Below are 22,182 nucleotides of genomic sequence, written 5' to 3' on the forward strand. Positions count from 1 at the left end.
CAATTTGCTTTCATTTCCAGTAAAATACTATCTTAAGCAGACAGAGTTTCATGTGTGTAGGTTTCATCTGTGTAGGTTTTTTTTGTTTTAATAAAAACATTAAATTTTTCTTGCCTGCTTCTAGTAATAATCTCAAGGGTTGGGTAGAGCCTAATCATGAATGATATACTTTTATAGTCCTTAAAAATATTGCTGAATTCAAGCAAATAGCAATTTCAAGGTACATAACTTAAAAGAAGATCACCATGGGTGTTACTGGGTGTCTTAATTGCCTGTTTCGTTAATACAATTTGAAATCCATCATCCCAGAGGACAGTTAAGCAAGAAGAGAGAGGGAAAATGACAAAAAGACAGCCAGGTAGTTATAATAGGATGCAGTTGGTAAGATGGATAAATACAAATAGTGAGAAGTGGGTCTCTAATGGACAAAAATTGGCTGTCAAGGATTTAGAAGGATTCAAAAGGCATTTTGAGCTGCAGTACAAAACACGACAGAAAAAAGAAGAGTGTGCTAAAGGCCCCCTAGTCGCCTTGGTTTGTTCCCACTTGGTGCTCTGTCTGCCGGGCAACTTGGGTTAATTTGGAAAAGAATGCAGTAGCCCTCTTTCCAGTCATTATGCAAGGTAAAATGTGATTTTATAAAAGTTCAAAAATTCTCAAACTTGTATCCATTCCATAGTTGGAAAAAGTTAAATCCTTCTTCAAATAGGATACTCATTCTTATTACTTACAGAAGTAGTTGCATAACCAATACCTATTCTGAGTCACAATATAGTTTTCAATATACAGCTGAACATGATTTTCTGTGGGATGCTTATTCCTTTGCAAGGAAATCAGTTATTCAGTTATTTATTTCATTCTCAAACATTTATAATGGGGTAGGCAGCTACGGGTAATAAGTCATGTCATTTCTTGTTGAGAGCCAGAAGAGGACTCCACAGAGGGTACCCTAAGGGAGGTTTCTTACCAGAATTACATTATTCTACTTCCTTCTTAATTTTTTTCTTTCCTGTTTATGGAGATGAGTGGCAGCTGATTCACAGCCCAGGATCACTCAAAAAATCACATTAGACTCAGTGAAGGAGTCCCCCTCAGAAGAGTATGTGATTATTATAATGACACTTTTAAAGTGCTTACATGTACCATCTGCAGTTCTGACACTTCACGTGTCCTGACCTCTTTAATCTTCGCATCATATGAGACAGTAGTATTACAAGCTTCACTTTATAGTTAGAGAGACTAAGGCACAGGGAAGTTAATTAACTTGCCCATAGTCATGCAGACAGAAGTGGCAGCACCAGACTTCAGTATAGATGGTCTAGTTCTGGAGTTTGAGCTTCTAACCACTATGCTATGCTGTCCGTTGGGACTAAGACTTTTTATAATTTAAGTACCTAAAAGAAAGGTGGCCCAACCCATACGTAGTTTGATTACCACTGAAACAGGATGGACAGTGATTCCGAGTCCACAGGATGATGTTGCTGGAATGGGACTGATGGAGGCTCCCTGACTTGCCTACTATGCTGGCTAAGATCTGGTATCTTAGAAGTTCAAGTGTGGAGCTTCTTTCCTTGTCTGAGTCCAGTTCTCCACTGCTTAAGCCCTGGAAGGTCAACTCATCTTGGAGCACCTCACTCATTCTTATACATCACCTATAAAAATTAAATAAAAACTAACACCAAGATTAGCGAACCATCTCAAGGGTGAGCTAAGGAGCATGAAAAAATAAATGTCAAAGGGAAGGATCAGAGAATGACTTGATTGCCATTGTAGGATGTCTACATGCAAGAAGACAACAAAGAATATTGTCTTTTTTTTTTAAGTACAGCTTTGAATTTGCTAGAATGGAATTTTACAGTTGAAAATTAATATCAATAAAATCTGTATTAATAATCAACACTTACTGAGCTATAACCACATGCTGGATAATCTGCCAAGTACTTTACACACACTGAACCACTGCATACTCAGAAGAACACTAGAAAGTAGGTGGTATTCTTATATCCATTTTCAAGATGTAGAAACTGAGGCACATGGTGGTTAACTGACTTGCCCAAAGTCTGGTATCTAGAAAGTGATAAGATCTAAATTCAGGGTTCAGTACAAAGCTTGAGCTTCTTACCAAAATTCTTCTTCACTAGTTCTCTTTAGTTGTTGATTTATCTGTGATATATCTGCCAAATGGAATTGCTTGAATCAGCTGATATCATGAATAATCTCCTTGTTGTTTATGCTTATTTATATCCTTCCTTTTCTTCAAGGCCAACCGCAAAGCCCTCCTCCATGCAGTCTTTTTGCCAGCTGCCTAGCTCACAGTCATAATTAGGATTTTAGTGAGAGTTAACATTTCACGACCACATCAGGAGGGAGGTACTCGCTAACCTCCTCCTCAGCTGTACTCTCGTCCAGAGCACTTCTCATCACCTGTCTGAGATGGACTTCTATGACACACAGATTCTGCACCAGGGCTCTGTCTGTAGCAGGTTTATTGAGAAGTGACCTCAGCACAGACATGCAGGGGAGGGAGGGAAGTAGAAATGGGAAAACGGAGCAGTTGAACTGCGATGTGGTGGCTACAAAGACCTCAGCCAGCCTCAAGGAGTTCTGGAGCTGAGGTGGTCCCTCAGAGCTGTCCTGAATTGAAGCAATGGGACCAATCTTTGTGCCTCCTACTGATCAGTCTTGTGTTCTGGCTGCCCCTGTGGCACGCATCCTCTTTTGGACAGAGGCGATGTTGGGGAAAGGAATTCAACGGTGCGTCTTCAGCAAGCAGCACAGCCACGAGCTGAGAGTAGGTCTGGGTCCTGAAGTGGGGGTTGAGGCAACACACTGAAGCTCTGCATCACCTGACATTCTAAATATTTTACTTATTGTTGGTTTATTGGCTCTTTGTCTATTTCTGCTCTATCCCTAGCATGTGGAATAGCACTTAGTACAGAATTCAGAATGGGTTCTCATGAATATTGGTTGAATGAATCATTGTACAAGCAAATGAATACATCTAGTTTTCGGATGAGGAAACCAAAGCTTAAAGAGACGAACTTGCCCTCCTTAGGTCCTAATGGCTACGGAGCATCAGAGCTTGGATGCTGATCCAGACTGGTCTAGCCCAAGTTTTTAATCACTTTGCTAGGAAGTTTCTCATTTGTAGAGCATGGTAAGATAATCTGGCACATTCCCTTTATTTTGCTGATGAGGAATTAAAGCCTAGAGTGCAGCATCCTCCGGGACCAAAACACCAAGTCCTATGCGGCCTCCCTGAATGTATCATTTTCCTTTAGCAATCAGAACACACAACAAAGTTACTTAGCCTGGGACGAGTCAGTGACACATTTGTGTGGCACATGAGTCTTGGTGTCTAACTTTGCTTTGCTAACATATCACTGTTACCTCTCTGATATCTAGATTCATGAAGTTTCCCAGATAACTTAATTCCCAGGACTTCTGCAGCTGACCAATTTTTATTGAAGGTTTGGTATGGGATGGCTCAGCTCATTTTCTCAGGAGGCTCTGGTGAGCAGGTCATAATTCACTGTGTCTTGAAAGTCCAGAGACCAACTACGAACTGTCAAGGAGAAATATGTAGGCTTACACGCTGGCAGAGAGCAAGCATGTGTTAGAATTTAAATTGATAATTCCCAAGGTTCCAGCACCTTCAGTAGGTGAATTCTTAAGGCTAAAATAGTCTCCAGGAGATTTGGAAGTTATGACATCTATAGGCATGACAATGAAAAAGATATCTGGAAGGTTTTATTTTTAGTGTGGATAAAGTGAAGGTGTGGAAATAATTAGATGTGCCAGCAATGGTTCCAGAAAAGTCAGTTATGGAAAGCTTGCTCTGACTGGCTTGCCTGTGTCCAAAACTACAGAAAACTGGAAGAAAAATTAAAACTCAGGAAGGTTTTAGCTTCAGTAGCAAGGTAAGGGGTGGCATTGTATGGCCCCTGCTTATGAACCTAGCCCCTTGTCTTATGTTTCCTGTACCAAGATTATCACCCCCACTGCTCCTTACCCGTTTCCTTGTACTCTCTGATGAAGCTACTGCTTCTCTAACTAGAGTGTCCATCAGAATTACTTGGAGGGCTTGTTAAAACAGAATGCTCAGTCCCATCCCCAGAATTTCTGACCCAATAAGGCTGAGGTAGGGTCTGAAAATTTGCATTTCTAACATGTTCCCAGGTATAGCTGGATGCTTCTGGTGCAGGGTTCACATTTTGAGAACCACAGTTCTAGCCATATTGAAATTCTTTCAGTTACTAGAAAGTTCCATAATCTTTCATCTCTACATGCACACACGAGAGACTCCCCAATCCTCTCATCCCATCCCCTCACCCCACCCTCCATTCCCAATATTTTCATGGCCAAGTTTTATTTAACTTTAAAGTCTCCTTCAAGATATTATTACTTTTTGGAAGACTCTGTAGACACAAGTTGGTTTGGGTTTTTCTCTTTGTGCTCCTCAAAATATCACATGTAACCTTGTTTAATCTCTTGTAATTTTATAAAAATATCACATGTAGCCCCATTTAACCTCATGTAATTTTATGAACTGCCCAACTAGCTTTTGTGAAAGCCAGGAACAAGTTTATTCTTTTCATCTCTGAATCCTTAGTGCCTGTCTCTATATCTGGCCTATTCTTTAATATTTTTCAATTGAGTGAAGGAGTGAAAAAATAAACTCGACAATTAAACATTCTTCTGCCTACTCTAGCTTTTGCTGCTTCCTTTCAAGAGCTCTTCACTTTCTTTCTCATTATGTCAAATTTAGGAACAAACTTTAGATCAAATTTAGAAATAAATCCTTTTACGTCCAAGGATAACAGCTTATGCAGCAATACTGAAAACAGAGCCAATTTCGCTCCATTTTAGAATGAGAATAGGAAGTGTGTATAAATGCAGAATAAATGCATTAAGTATATGTACATATATATATATGTACATATGTATGCTAAGTTCAGTAAGTGTATTGTGATTTTATTATAGCAATGTTTATTGTTTACAGAAATGTTGAAATTGATTGTTGAAAAAGTCATTTGGTCTGCTCTCCGGTTTTGTAGCCAGTAAATACAAGATAACTATTTAAGTTAAAAATACCTACAGTGCAAGAACATTTTAAAAAGGATGCTCAGTTTTCCAAAAGCATAAGAGAATATGAAGCTCAGTTTGTTGTGACTCAGCTATTTTACATCTTGTGGTCAGGTTGCTACACTCTGCTCCTTTGCCCATCACAGAGTCCGTAATCTGCTCACGCCTGTATTGCTCAGGTTTGTGCGCACACAGCTAAATCTTTCAAACAGCTCCTGCTACTTTGCCAAGAATTCTTGTTACTCAATTTAAATTCAGGGAACTACTGTTTCCCTTGAAAAAGTAAAGTGTAACGCAAATACTTAAGCTGCTTCTTAGTTCTTCACATAGGCCTTGGTAGAGCTGGCTGGGTTTATTTTATAAACATCCGTCCATTCAGTACTGTGACGTCACAGTAAGATAAAGCAAAAACACATGCCTTGTGTTGGGTTCGTACACATTTAAAAGATAGTACAGTAGATAATTTAAAATTATTTTTACTGCGTACTGGTACTCTGGCAGATAAAATTCAAACTATATATGCTATGTTTTGACATTGGCAGAAAATATTTACTGTTCACATATTTCATATAAAATACTTTTTACCTGACTTGGACATTTTGAATAACTCTTTCATTCAACTCTCAAAAATTTTTGGCTCTGAAAATGATGGATTACCAGGTGAATGGAATTCAATCAGGAAATAGGAAATAAATAGGAAAGGATCCAAGGCAATGCTGTGTCATCCTTGCAGTCCATGACTTCTAAAGGATACGTCCATCCCAGCATCATGTGTTTCTAGCCTCTTCCTGTAAGAACTACATATTGCCCCTGGGCATCACCCTATAGCTAACTGGAACTACCCTCATGCTTTAATACACCATTCCAGAAGTAACGAGTGAACAACACAATACTCCCAGCCTGGTCTTGAGAACAGCAAGCGATCATGCAATGGATGAGGGTGAGAGGTCAACCACAATTAAGAATCATACCAGCAGTTCCGGATAGCTTCCACAAACCTGTATTAAGGGATTAGGTTTTCTTCGCTTTGCCCTTGATGCTTTTCTAACAACTAAAATATGACATTTTTAAAAGCCACTTCACAATATAAGTCAATAAAGCTGATTTGTGTAGTCTAAAGAATGGCTCTAAATCTTCAAGTATTATACAGGGAATGTATTTTTCACTAAATTTGGAGCAATTTGAAATGTCTTAGGAACTTTTTTTGCTCTGTTAAAGAATTCAAGGTTGTAAAGTCAAATAGCTTGACAGAAAAATTCAGGCAATTTATATCATGGCTGATAGAAAAAAATCCATCTCATCTCAAATCAAGTCAAATTAAAATTAGACTTTGGGAAAGACATAAATAAGGAACTCTGTATAAGAGCCTCTAGTGATGTTTAGTGTTGAGCTTCCTGAAGACAGAGAACATATATTATTTATCTTTTTTTTCCTGCAGCTTTATTGAGGTATAATTGACAAATAAAAATTGTATGCTCTATGGTGTACAATGTGATGTTTTGATGTAAGTATACACTGTAAAATAATTACCACACTCAAGCTAATTAACATATCCAACATCACTTCACATATTTTGTGTGTGTGTATGTGGGTGAGAACATTTAAGATCTCTTCTCTTGGAAAATTTCAAATATACCATACAGTATTATTAACCATAGTCACCATGCTGTACTTTAAATCTTCAGCTTATTCATCCTACATAATTGAAACTTGCACCCTTTGACCAGCATTTGATATACTGCATTATTAATATATACACAAATAAACAAATAAAAGTAAGGTACTAAAAACATATAGATAGACTAATAGAACACATGTAGTTTGTTTGAAACAACAGATGTATGTTCATTAAGTATTTACTGGATAACATCAATTCATCTGATATTCACTGAATGCTTTCTATTAGTCAGGCACATGCAAAGCAATACATGAGGTACAAAAATGAAAAAATAAAAGGTTCCTGCTCTCAAGAAAAAGATTTCAGTCAAAGAATGATGGTTTTTAAAAAAATAAAAATAAAAATAAATAAAAAAAATAAAAAAGAATGATGGTTTATATTCCAAAGAAGTCACTTTTTTTGTTTTGCTGTAGGCTATTGGCTTAAAATAAAGCTATATTCTGTTTTAAGAAACAGATCCATTGCTGTTTGTTAGTTCCCTTTCAGATATGATTCAAATTGTAACACTCCATATTGATATGCACATTTTATAACTTCTAAGTACCTGTTAATAGTTAATGATTTTCTTTCCAGCCCATTTAGCAAAGTTATGATCCTTAATATTTTTCATATTAAGGCCTTCAATCTGTCTTATGGTACATAAGCTCTGTTCCCATCATTTAAAATCTTTATTGGATCCATGCAGAACTGAAGCAAAATGTCTTTTGTTTTTGGTCAGTGCAGGTTTCTGAAAAGGAGACTTCCATCTTCTATGCAAATAGCTATTCTTCATCAAGTTCTTGCACATTTAAGATAATGGGGCTAACGGCATTATTTTACTTTACTGCTTTCGAGTGCTATACTAGGTCTACTATGTGTGCATTAATCCATAAAACCATATGAAAACACAACTCTCTGAACTTGTTGCATGGTGATTTGTAAACAGTTACAGTCTTCTGAAAATCTGTGTTTATATTCAAACACATATTATTCTAAGGAGGAATATAATTAGTTAAGGGATGGTGGAGAGGTAAGAATGAAAAATAATCATGTAGAAAATTAGAAGCACTAACCAAGCTGAATAAGAAAAGTGAAAACACTGAATAGGCAGAAGGAGAACTCAGTCCTAGCTGTGGGAATTTGGTTAAGTAACTAAATTTCTTTGTGCTTGGTTTTTCCAGTCCCTAAATAGTGGGTATGATAGCAGTACCCCCTTTCCAAGTTGTAAGTATGTTAGTAGCCATAAAGAACAGAACAGTGCCTGAAACATAATTAGAACTCGATAAATATTACCTGTTGTTATGAAATCTCAGTATTAGAAGTTACATCAAGCTTCTAACACATCGTCCTAAACAAAGCAGGGACATCCTTAACGACATGCTGAATAAGTATCCAGTTAGCTTCAGAAACAGTCTTCATCACCTCGTAAGGTAGGCCAATTTATATTCAGACAATCTAACTGTTAGAAAGTTTTTCATTCCTACTGATGTTTGCATATAGATAGCTATGGCTGCCAACACTGAAAGTGTGCTATTGATTGGAGATTATTTCAAATTAAAGTCTTACATACTGGAATTCATCCTTCTCTGGGTACACTCATAAATATGAAATCTGCCTCCTGCTTGATTAATTAACTTTATTTATTGCTCCACCAGGTCAGCTGGTCCTCTTTCTGCTTCATGCTTCACCGTTAATAATCATCCCCAAATTTCTGGCTGCTGTTAATATTGATGCAGCTAATTTCATCCTAAGTCATTAAACCATACAGGTTGGGTTTCAACCAATAGACTGGATTACACATAGCAGCGATTTTTCAAAAAGGTGTTTAAGGAGGAAAATACATTTAACAACAAAAAGGTCATTTTACTCTATTCAAATACTCCCAAATGTTAGAATTAACAACTAATTTGTAATTAGAATTGCATGTATCATGTTAAATACAACTCAAGTCAGTTATAGCTTATTACCCAAAACATAGCAAGTGATATTGCTTATCTGTGGCAAATAAAAATATTTGATTCTTTCTTATTTTTACTGGTAGGCAACATGCTATTCTTCCATATTTTAGCCTTTTGAAATTATACATTCTTCACTTATCTAATGAAATGTATATTAGAAACTGTGTACCAGACATTTAGGACACACAAGGATACATAGGTTACAGTTCTTGATCTCAAAGAGCTAAGAACCTGGCAAAGAATTAAGCCTTCCCACAATAAAATATTATAGAAAGTTTGAGGAAAGAGTGATGACGTCTCATTGGACTGATCAAAAACACTTCAGGAGGAGTAGCATGTGAGATGGACTGACCATTCACAATATGATAGGTTTTTGATTATTCCATATAGGAGTCATGATGAAGAATCAGAAAATTTTGTGCATAAAGCATTTACACTTTTTCAAGTATCTGTTAACCAGAGGGAGACAGGACAAAAATGATGTCAACTGGATTAGACTGGAGGAAAACTTGAATATTTGTTGAGAAATTCACATTTTATTTGGTAGAAAATATACAATGACTTGGGGTTTTTAAGTGTACAAAGTTAAGTATAGAAAAATTAGTCAAATGGGGACATAAAAAATAGATTAAGGAAGAAGAAACTGGAGACACAATCTTCTACCTTAATTTTCAGGATCATTTCCCATCTATAAATTGTTAAAACTAATTAAACTGCTTTAATATGAAGCCATACTACAAAAAGCTAAATCTTATGGGTGTTTTCAAAATAATTAAGTGATTAAATTCATTCATTTATATCTACATAACTCATTGTCTAAATGTACAAGACATGACATAGATTCTAATTTGCAATAGTATGATTCAGTAATTTATAGCTTGTTTAGTTAATGCTGTTCATAATGATTTTTGTGTGGTTAATTATTTCAACTGATATAAATTTAGTCCATCGTTACTACTTTTGGTAAACAATAGCATATTTTAAAATGATGGCAGATGTGGCTTTCGTGCTATGAGAATGCTTCATGTAGCTTATGAGTGACAACCTAAATTTACGTGTTGTTAAAATTTAAGGTATAATTAATCTTTTCAGGGAAAAGGAAAGCATCGCTTATATGTTGGCAATGCATTAATTCTCCTGGATCATTCTGGATAACCATAAAGGCAATGGAAGAGGTAAGTTACATGTAAAATTCCAGTTTTCTTTCAAAAGTTGGCTTTAAGCTATGGATTCTCCTACCTTTTGATAGCTTCACAAGCTCTTTTATATTATATAAGTAAAATGTTTAAGTTGACTGCAATATAGCAGGATATATTTTATTTTGGTTTTAAAAATGAACCCACAAAAGTATTTTCTGTTTCTGTAAAATATATTTGAATATTAGATAAATCTTGGTGATGTTTTAAATAAAAACAAATGTTTGACTTTCTTTTCATTAAATTATTTCTTTTTAAAAATATAGGTGTAATTTTAACAGAATTTTCTTAAACTTGAATCAAACGTGGTTTTCAAGCAGTTTTTAAGGATTTGGATAACATTATTGGCTATGTAGATAACTTTTGAGTTTTAATTCTTATCTTTTTCTCCATTGGAAAGGAGCACATTTTCTCCAGAAAATAAGCACAGAAATAAAAATAATCATGAGGCAGTTAAAATTTCCTGTTTTATCTATAAGAGCTAAAAAGGCCTATAATTAACCATTGTATGTGTATGTGTGTGTGTGTGTGTGTGAGAGAGAGAGAGAGAGATACTTTGGGGAATAAAATGATTTTTATTTTAATTTGAGAAATGTCTTATATTAGAGAGCTTCTAACAGCTATCTATTTTTCACCTATCTTTCAAGAAGATTTGCATGGAATATTTATATATTCTTACTTTCTCACTACTGATTCTGTAGCTTATTGTAATTTTGTTAAATCAATTCCAAAAAGGTGGGATAATCAATAACAGTACCTAATAAAAAGACAAGTACAGAATAGCCACTCAATAAATGCTTTTAGTGGACATAATATTTAGTTACATATTGTTAGTCCTGAAAGAGATTAGCAGACACACAAAATGTCAGTATTGAAACACAAAAGGAAAGTCTTTCGTGATTATATATGAGTGACTATCTATTAACCTATTTATCTATAGATTTATCAATCAATTCTATCTATCTCTTCATATACAATATATTTAATGAGGTTGTTCTATAGAATTAGGAAGAGAGGAAACCAATTGCTATAGTTCAAGCAGGCTCTTTTTACAGTGCTAGCAGTCATAATTAGTAATCTTTAAATTTGCTAGCCAGTTTCCACTAGCATATTCTGACTGGAAAAACAAAACAACCACTGGGATAAAAGAGCAAGAGGAGTCACAGTAATTGTTCTTCAGACACCACCAAGTTTATAGAGCACAAGCAGTCAGTTAAGAACATGATGATTTTGAAAAGGAATTATTTCATATTTTATATTATTGTCTCAATAGTTGTGAGCAAACTAAAAGCTGGACAAAGTAAAATAGGTATGGTTAATTACTACTCATTTTGCTTACTATAAAAAATTTGAACCAGACCATCAAATGAGAGAGTACCTAATTTCACCTCCCTACTTCACACCCCATCTCAATGCATTATAAAGTCAGTTAATTAAACAGAATACACAAGAGAGAAGTTAATAAGAAAGCAGACATTACAAAGTTCAGGTACTACCAGAGAAACAAAAGGTATAAAAATTTTAAGATGCACTGTGATGGTATATAGAGAAAAAAAAATCTGATGCTGTCAGTTGGGATTCATATCATTATATTCCTGAATTTATAGTAGACCTACCCATATCTTACTATGACATTATTCATTGAAATTCTCTTCTGGAAATAAACAGCACGCTTTGAAAATGCAATTTAAAGCTAACCAGATAAAAAATGATCCTTTAAATGATTTTCCCTCAGGCTGTAAATTGACTTGGGAGCCACTCTGTGTACCCAAACTCCAAGTTTAGACAAACATATTTTTCAGACTCTTCTCAAATATTGTGTCTCTTCAAGGGTGTAATAAAAGTCACTCACATGACATTTACAAATCAGTAATTCAGAATATGGTTTTGCTGTCTGAGGCTGCCACTGTCAGGTGCCTCTAAAGTTCTCTTATCAGATTTTGGTAAAGCTACTTAGGTCTCCAAAAAGAGATATAACCTTGTCAGAATTAAAAAGATAATTTGTGTAAATTGCTCAGCAGAGAGTCTTGCACATATTACTGGCCATGTTACTCCCTAATTATAATCCTCTCATGAATGCCCAATATCGTCATAAGGCCCAATACCCATAACACGGCCAAAAGAACGCCTTCGTTTGGGCCTCTGTATACAGTTCTTGCCTTTAGCTCCCTATGTTTTATCTTTCATAGTCTCCCCACTGTTGTCACACCAAGTAGTTGGTTCTTCTTCAGATTTTTCATGCTGACTCAGGCCTCAGTGCTTCTGCTCTTTCTTTATTACCTCTCTTCCAAGAATGAGCCCCTTTCCCATCCTCCAGCCCGTCATGATCCATTCATGCTGAATCAGGGCCTCTTCTCTACGCTCTTATAGCACAGTTTCCATATCTACCTGATAGCACGTGTCATCCAATCTTCTATTTTTTATTTAAATTTTCATTTTATCTCCCACAAATCTAGACTATAAATTACGTGAAGACAGAGGCTGTAGAGCTTATCATTACCTTTTTATCGCCAGAGCATCACATAGAGTGTAGCACATATTATCTTAACACATTTTTTGTTGAGTTAGTAAATATTACACTGGGTCATTTGGTAAGTATGGGACCTCTCTGCTAAGGCATTTTAAAGTATTTATCTTTTATAAGACCTCTGAAAGAATTCTAGTCCTGAAAGTGCGATTAGTTCAAATTTCAAGTTAAAACCAAGTCAATATTTTAATACTTAGTTAAGAACTTACTGTTTTCTTATTAGATTAGACTCTTCATCTAAAAGTCCCAGATGAACACAAATGACTTACCTAGATTTAGCATTATAAGTTTGTCTGAGAGTACATTTCTGACTTGATGATATAATACTCAAAACTGTCATACTTGTTAAAAGTTAGCTGAATTTCTTGATCTGTGAAATAAGATGCAAGGATGCAATAACACATCCTGGACAAGACAATGATGTGAGTCTTCCCTGGACAAAACTTACCTTGAATTGCATGTTTGGCTTTGTACCTAGGTTAAGTTTTGATATGGGGACAGGGAAAAAAATAGTCAATAGGAAATAGTAGGGGCACTTTCTGAATATTTTACATTGCTTTTGTTTACAGAGTTTTGCTTTGTGATAATTGCACTCTGCTCCCAATAATTTCATCTCTAGCTTGAAAAGTCAACCGTCTCTGGTAGGATTATAAATGACTATCACTGGCTTTAAACATCTAGGGTATAAGTAATCTTTTTATCCCTTAGTTTTCTCTAATCCGAAACTGTGTTCTTTCTTATTTAGATATGTCAGTGCTCGTCCACTTTTTAGTTAGATATAGTTGTAACAAAAAAGTTCTTATGGATCAACATTGTGCATTACTATAAAACAACAATAAAACACTCTTTCTGTCACATTCAGCTTAGCTTCACTTTCACTGATAAACCAGAGGAATTATGGTCTAATTAGCGGTCTTACCATTAGCACTTTATAATTCAAAGGAAAGGACTTGGCCGGATGGTGGAGTAGTTAAAAGCACAGGCCTTGGAAGAAGATGGCCCTCAGTTTCAAATTTTAGCTTTGCTTTCTTACCAACTGCATGAATACAGACAAATTGCTCAACTTTCCTAGGCTTCTGATTTCTCAGAAGTATAATTAGGAAAATAATGCTGGTCTCATTGGATGCTGAAACATTTAAATAAGATAATACATGTAAAACACGTCACATCATTTTTGGCACTTATGGGAGGCTCATTAAATGGTAGCTATCATTATTGTTATTCATAAAGAATTTTTATAATAAATTTGCTATTTTTACATTCTTATACAAATCTAAGTATTTTAACAATGATGGGAACAGATTTTTATTACAATTAGGTATTTGGATATTTTTCCACCAAAGTACACAGCAAAAGCCAGCTGTATTACCCTTACAAAGATATTAATAGGATGGATTTCTAAACTCAAAAATATAATTCAATGATAGAGCTGAGTTTAAAATGAATATGACATTTAATGCTATGTGACATGACTTTGGAACACCTCACTCCCCTCGTCTCCCATTTTGGTTTTCAGTACATTGAGGCTATGGAATTAATTTGAGTTTCTAATCAAGCTCATGCATCTATATTTAAAACTTTTAATGTGCACTTCAGTGGAGTTTGTCGCCTGATCACTGTTTTTATTGATAACAAGCCAAAGCTACACAATTTTGAACTAACTGCTAACATCATTTGCTCATGGTTTTATTCTCTTTCAAGTTTTCATTAGTATCACATTATGATGCCAAGACTGATGAACAATTAGGCTAACACCACCCACTGAGACTCTATGTTATGGCCTGACTGATGAATTCCGCATAAAGAGACATATTTGGGCCACATTACAATTGTGATAGAGCAAGGCAGTTCATGGAAATATTTAACAATAGCACTAAAACATTAACTGAAATGACTGTTTAAGTATTTACATGAACAGAATTCTGCTTGATGAGACCATTCAAAATTTGGGACATTAGATTTTTTAACTACCAGGTCAGATTCAAACGGTAGTAAAGTAACATCTTACTTTATGTCTTTGTGTGAAACTTACTTTCATCTCCTGTTTCAAATTCAAACTTCTGACTGTAGCTACTGTATCCTGTTGCAGTCCTCACCCGGATGTGAAAAATATACTTTGTGGCTGGCTTGAGACCCGTGATGATGACACTGGGTGCCTTGGACCTCGTGGAGGAATAGGTGAGCTGCTCGTGCTCCTGGGGACAGAAAAGACGAGAAAGGAAATGAAGCAGTTATTCTACTTTTTCCTAGAAACATTCCAAAGTTAAGCTGGGGAATTATGCTCTGACTTTCAAAATACTGATCAAAAAGTGGTGTAAGCATAGTTTTCCATAATTTAGCACTTACTTATTTACCAATTACTATGCACATGGTATGGTCTTGATTTGAAAATTTACTAAGAAAGATGATCATCTTATATAAACTGCACTTGTATTTGTGGTGCCTTGGATTTCTGATCCAACTCTAAGGAATGGTGGTGGCGTGAGAGCACGTTTACACAGAATGGCAGCTGCATCTTGGATAAAATGGGCACACTGGATCAGACCACACCAGCAGAGTGCAAGGAGCAAGGTGGGAGAATTCAAGTACCCGCTACTCACTTCTACCCGCAGGTAGTGCCAAAATGCCGGCGCTATCCGTGGGTAGACCTGTGGGTGAAAGGAAAAATAAATTAATTGTTTTTTAAAGTTTGAAATCTTTTATCCTGAATCAATTGCTTTGTTCTGAAACTCAGTGATTCCCCAGCAGTAACAACTGAAGTTGATTCAACTTTAGACATAAAACGATGACAATTTTCCTTTGAGGGGAAATTGACTCCCCACCAAAGACCACAGTTTTTTTGTAAAGAGGTACAAGTTACCTAGGGATTATGAGGTGGATTTTGAAACTGTCTGTGAAGAAACATAGAAGACAAAGAAAGGTATGAAAGACAGCAGCAAATCAGGCAGGACTGGAGGCTTAATTCCCAGTCACTTGCAAGTAACTGCCAGCCCACCTCTCCCCACTAACAGGAACCACAGCTAACTGAACGCTCTAGTCATTCAGGGTCTTTTAAGTGGGCTGTCTTGTCCACCACCTCAGAACAATTCACCTGTGCACATAAGAGACAGTCCACAATATGCTGGTGGTGGGGACACTTTAAACTCAGTAATGTTTTTGTATAGTGTTATTGTTCAGTAACTTTATAATGGTGTTTTAATACGGTATTTGAAAAAAAAAAACCCTTTATTTCTATGAACAACTCTTCTAAATTCATTGATCAAATCAGGCCACCACGCCCTTGAGTTACAAATCTAAAGACAGAGATTCTCAGAACTGGAAGTGACTTTCAAGATCATTTACTGAATTACTGATTTGATCCTTAAATTCTATCTATAATATTCCCATCAGGATTTATTTCCACCTTTGTCAGAAAAATCTCTGTTGTTCAGGAGAACTTTCAGACTAATAAATAACGTTATAAAAATCTACACACACGCAGAATGTGTCAAACTGCATTTATTGACTGGTGACGCTTTAAGATTTAAAGCTATGAAAATAATTTCCCTTAAGCTATTTTTGAGAAAAGAATCCTTTTCTTAAAGATAAATTTTAAACTGTATGGCCTTTATTTGTCAGAACTTTATATGCTAGATAGTTATTCTGTGTCAGTTGAGTAACTGAATTCCCCACCTATACCCCAAATAGAACTGTTTATTAAACACAAAGTACAAAGTAATAAATGAATTAACAATAGCAACATTTTAAGTAGAAAAGACAAAACAGACAAATTGCAACATACATCTATCCCTAGGTAATTTTCAGATTAGAAAGTAAATAAATATCTGCCTACCATAAAATCCAATGAAATAAAGTCTATAAAATCATTGATGGCAGTCATTATCTGCTAAAAGAAGAGGCTTTCTAAGATCAAGGCCTCTATAATCAGAGGGCTTAACATCCATATTGCAGACAAAAAAAATGTGTACTACTAGAAGAGATAATATTGTTTGTGGTAGAAATTTGCAAAAAACTATTGGATTGTTTATTCTCATATACCAGAGGAGAATATTCTACCTCTCCCAGAATTTTCTGCAACATGAGAGTTATGGTGTATAGTGCTTCATAATATAATAGTGCTTCATAATATAAAATTATGACTAAGAGACATTAAAAATCCTGCAAAAAGAATTTAATTTCATCCTTAGAGGAGATACAGATTCAAAAATTTACTCTCAGAATGGCCTCATAATAATTACACATTATATCTTGGTTGCCTCACCTAAAAACATAGCTAAATAGTAATTTCTTACTCAGTAAAGTTACAGGGAGCAAAGGAGACCTTTTGCAAATAGCTTATGGCATGTCTGTTGTTATACAGAAGTGTATGTGTAGCTACATCCCTGGAATAAAAAACACTAAGTAGGAAGTGTGCTTACATGGTTCCTCAACCTAAATCACAGCAGCATGGAGGCTGCTGCCTTGTCTTACGTATTCCCACCTCTGAGCCTGCCAAAGAGAGCTCAGAAAGCAGAGTCAGGGGAGTCCTTCCTTCCAGTGCACAGCAGCCCTCTCTCCTGCTATTTCCAAGCTCTACTGTCTAGGAGCTTTGGCTAATGGCCTTTCTGCTGACATATCAGAGTAGCTATCACCAGATAGAGACAGTGCTTTGCCACAGAGCCATCTAGATTGCTTTATTTGCCCAGGTGGGCTTAATTCTGAACATGCTTGAATAGGGTATGTGTGAAAATTTTTCTAGAGTTTGTACCATAACAGAATTGCTATTTGTATGATACTTATGTCTTTAACTTTGCTAGGTAATACATTCCATTGTTCATAAAACTCTATTACATGTTTTTCATCTTTGCTAAATGGTAAAACCCTCTTTTCACTCTTAGCATTATTTATTTTAATACTTTCTTTTTTTTCTTGATCAAACTTTTCCAGAGATTTGAACCAACTTTTGGCTTTATCTATTGTTTCTTTATTTTCTATTTCACTTAATAAGTGCTCTTATTACAAATTATTTTCTTTCTTCTTTGTGTTAATTATGTTGTCTTTTAACTTCTTACATTTCATGCTTAACTCACTAATTGTCAGTATATTTTTTCAAATATATTTTAAGTCTATAAATTTCACTCTTAAGTACCGCATAACTGTACTCCATAACTTTTCATGATACATTGTCAATCAGCTCCAAGTATTCACTAATTTCCAGAAATGCAGTATCTTTTTAGTCTTTGTGGTAGATTTAGGATTATTATTTGTACACTTTTAAAGGTCAAGACAGGTTGTCAGGCAGTAAATAAATGACATAAAATGAAGCTCCCAAGGCATTATCCCATGGGCTGCAAAGCACACTGGACAGTGGAGGCTCATTGCTGAGAACACTGGCAGTCTTCTGCACTAATGTTTGTTGGCTGAATGTGAAACAGCCTTTGCACTACTTGGATGGGCATGAATAATAGCACCAATTGTGGAAAAAAAGCATGTAGTAGCAATGCATTTTAACATACTGCTATGTATATCATTTCCTAAAATAAATGTGTATACAATTTCTATTTTATATATTTATATCTACATATATTAAAACAATAGTTCAGAATTAAATAGTGTAAATGCAAGGCATTCATTGTCAAACAGAATATGCATGTATTGTTCTCTAGAGATGTAAACTTTTACTTCAGGTCTCTTCTCAAGGGCAGATCTTGCAGCTTAGACTCAGGAATTGCTCTTTCCTAGCTGCTGAGAATCTAGGCTTTCCTGGGAGTCTAATCTTACTGTCACATTGAACCTTTCATTTGCCTAAAATACTGAATCTAAGCTTATATCTATTGATGTCAACTCTTCATGGAGACTAGCAGGGATGTTCTTACTGGAGTCTACACACTCTTAGCATTCAATCTGAAAATGTAACATAGTGAAAAGAAATAGGCTCAGGTGCCCAGTTAACCGTGGCTGCATCTGTCTGCAAGCAGAGGTAACGTGGTCTGTATCAACAGAAGGCAGCATGAAAAGAATTCTGGACTGGAATTCTCCTGTCTTGGGTTTGATCTTGGTTCTGCTTCTATTATGTACCTTGGTAATCACCTTTAAGACTTGGTTTACTCCTACGGAAAAGTCATTCTTTCCCCAGACATTCATGGAAGGTAAAAGTTCTAGGGTACTGTAGTAGATTTAGCTTGATAGAAGACTGTGGAGATGTCCCCAGAATAATTCTCTCAAAACTAAACAAATTAAAATCACACTTAGAATGTGATTCATTATCTGAAGCAGGATATTTTTCCTGACAGGTCAAGAAATGCATGGCCTAGAAACATAAAAGTTTGAAAGATTATCAAAGAATCTTGTTGCCTAAATATGGTATTAGCAAATCAGAAAACATTTTACTTGAATGAAAGTTATTTCATGTGTAACTGTTAAATATAATTATGTCCAACTTAGGTTTTTGGTAGACGTCCATTTGAGAACTTTTCCTCCTTTTTCTTATACTGTAATTTTGTTAGTATTTTGTTTTTAAAATGTGAAATGGATTTTGAATGTTATAAACAATTTATCTGTTTTGATAAGGTAATTATATGTTTTACACCTTAATGTAGTATACAATTGTGAAGAACTATCTTTGCACTCTTAGGATAAACCCTACATGTTAATTCTTGTTCATAAATAGTTATATAATTTTATTGCAATTTTGGATTCAATTTGATAATATTTCAAATAGAATTTTTAAACTTCTCTTTATAAATGATCTTGACCTAGAGTTTTCTAGGTCAAGATTTTCCCTTTTTTATTATCAATCTTTGGTTTTTTCCCTTTTTTATTATCAATCTTTGGTAAGCTATTTGGGTTAGGGTGTATTTGGAGAATGAATTATAAAATTTTCTATTTTTTAATGTTCTAGAATATTGATACAATATGATAATTATCTATTCCTTAAAAACTTAATTGAAATAGACCATTTCAGGGATAGATATTTGACCATCCTTTTAAACTTTTGGTCAATTAATTGTTGACAAAGGAGGCAAGAACATACAGTGGAGTAAACACAGTCTCTTCATCACACCATACACAAAAATAAACTCAAAATGGCTTAAAGAGTTAAACATAAGACAAGACACCATAGACCTCTTGACAAAAACATAGGCAAAACATTATGTGACATAAATCTTGGCAATTTTCTCCTAGGGCAGTCTACCCACATAATAGAAATAAAAGCACAAATAAACAACTGGGACCTAATTAAACTTATAAGCTTTTGCACAGCAAAGGAAATCATAAGCAAAACAAAAAGACAATGCATGGAGTGGGAGAAAATATTTGCAAAAGATGAGACAGACAAGGGCTTAACTTCCAGAATATATAAACAGCACATACAACTTAATAACATAAACCCAAACAACCCAATCCAAAAATGGGCAGAAGACCCAAACATGTGATTCTCTAATGAAGACATACAAATGGCCAATAGGCACATGAAAAAATGCTCAATATCGCTAATTATCAGAGAAATGCAAACCAAAACTACAATGAGGTATCACCTCACACCAGTCAGAATGGCCATCATTCAAAAGTCCACAACTGATAAATGCTGGAGAGGGTATGGAGAAAAAGGAACACTCTTATACTATTGGTGGGAATGTAGTTTGGTGCAGCCATTATGGAAAAAAGTATGGAGATTCCTCAAAAGACTAAAAATAGACTTACCATATGATACAGCAATTCCACTCCTGGGCATATATCCAGAGGGAACCTTAATTCAAAAAGATACATGCACCCCAATGTTCATAGCAGCACTATTTGCAACAGCCAAGACATGGAAACAACCTAAATGTTCACTGACAGACAACAGGATAAAGAAGTTGTGGTATATCTATAGAATGGAATTCTACTCAGCCATAAAAATAATAAAATAATGACATTTGGAGAAACATGGATGGACCTGGAGAATGTTATTCTAAGTGAAGTAAGCCAGAAAGAGAAAGAAAAATACCAATTTCACTTATATGTAGAATCTAAAAAAAAAAGAAAGACAAATGAACTTATTTACAAAACAGAAACCATCTCACAGACATAGAAAACAAACCTATGGTTACCGGAGGGTAAGAGGGTCGGAAGGGATAAACTGGGAGTTTGAGATTTGCAGATACTATCTAATACCTATAAAATAGATAAACAACAAGTTCATACTGTATAGCATAGGGATATGTTGCAGTAACTTACGCTGAAAAAGAATATGAAAACAAATATATGTATGTTCGTGTATGACTGAAGCATCATGCTGTACACCAGAAATTGACACAACATTGTATACTGACTATACTTCAATAAAAATACATATATACAAAATTACTTTGTCTTATATTCAGATCTTCTTTTCTTTTCAGTTTGATAATTAACAGAAAAATATCCATTAAATTTATGTTTTACATTTATTGATATAAATTTACATCTACCCAGTCTTGTCCTATTATTGAAAATTTCTTCCATAAAGAACATTTTCCTCCTTCTAGCCAAGCTTGTTCACTTTATCAGTCTTTCAACTACACTGGATTTTGATTTTTTAAATCAAATACACTTTTCTTGATTCACTTTCATTAATTTTTTATTTTACATTTATTTACTCCTTCTTCCTCACCTTCTTCTGCATTAGTCATATACAAAGTTTTGGATATGTATGTATCTCAATGTCTTTCATTTTTAAATAGTTTACAATTTAAGTCTATTACTCTTAAACATGTGTTATTTAAGAAAATATTTTAAATCTTCAAATGAATAGATTTTGGTGGTGAGATGGGGGAGTTTTTAAACTTTTTTATTTTGTTGTGTGATTTTCAAGGAATAATTCAAAGAATGATGGAAAAATTTTATACTCTCTGGTTCCTTCTATAGTTATTTCAATGTATAGCAATATATATCCCCAAGTAGACTGTTATTTCCTCAAAAATGTGACCTATATTTCCCTTAGAAAACAAAACAAGAAAGCAAAGGAGTGCTCGATGCATGGTGTTTAATAAATGTCTATTGACTGATATTCAGAGGAATACCTAGATCACTTAACATGTGGTCACATATCATTGGGAAATGGGCTACTAAAACTGCTGCTCCAAAGTAGGAGCACAAATTAGGATGGTTTCCAGCTGACAGTGATTCTCCTGTGACCAGATCTAAGTTAACTGCACCACCAGGGGAAAATGGGGATAGTGTCCCAACAAGCTGATTGCTCCGAAGATAAAAGCTAGCTAGAATGATTACAGATTTCTCCTCCAATGAGACTGAATCCATGAAGAGACGATACAGAGAAAGAACTGCACTGAAGTTGAATAACCTCAGCTTTTCTGGTTGCTGACTTCCAGAGTCTAGGACGTTCTGCTCTGCCTTGGATTCAACATTTTGACACCCATAAATAATCATCAGAGTTGGATTTTGTTGGAGGGAACCAAAAAGAGTTGTTTTCTTTTCTCACATTCATTTAAGTACATAAGACAGAGTTTCTAATTTGGGGCAAGAAGGGGTTAACAAGCTATTTGGTAGGGTGTTCTAAGTAGTGGGTAAGGTGTTCTGAAATATTTTTAGGTAAAAATTGGCTATTGCTATGACAAAATTATAAATTAAGTGTAAGCAAGAAAAATGTAGAAGTAGATATTCTATGTACATAACTACTTTCTGACTGCACTTTTAGAGAAGTATCATTTACCATGGCTATAATTTACTATAATCAACTCTTGATTATCCCCAGTAATCCAAAATAAGAGATAACCCTAAATCACTTTTAAATGCATT

At 35.0% G+C, this 22,182-nt stretch overlaps 1 protein-coding gene across 1 annotated transcript in view; it reads right to left on the reverse strand.

Moving 5' to 3' along the window:
• Positions 1 to 22,182, reverse strand: part of EPHA6 (EPH receptor A6) — a 724,129-nt gene that overhangs the window by 228,666 nt on the left and 473,281 nt on the right. Inside the window, exon 7 of the mRNA XM_072966895.1 lies at positions 14,456 to 14,618. Coding sequence (XP_072822996.1) covers positions 14,456 to 14,618 — 163 coding nt within the window. The remainder of the gene's footprint in view (positions 1 to 14,455; positions 14,619 to 22,182) is intronic.

This window comes from Vicugna pacos, chromosome 1 (genome assembly GCF_048564905.1).
Source record: "Vicugna pacos chromosome 1, VicPac4, whole genome shotgun sequence".
In the NCBI taxonomy this organism is placed as follows: Eukaryota; Metazoa; Chordata; class Mammalia; order Artiodactyla; family Camelidae; genus Vicugna; species Vicugna pacos.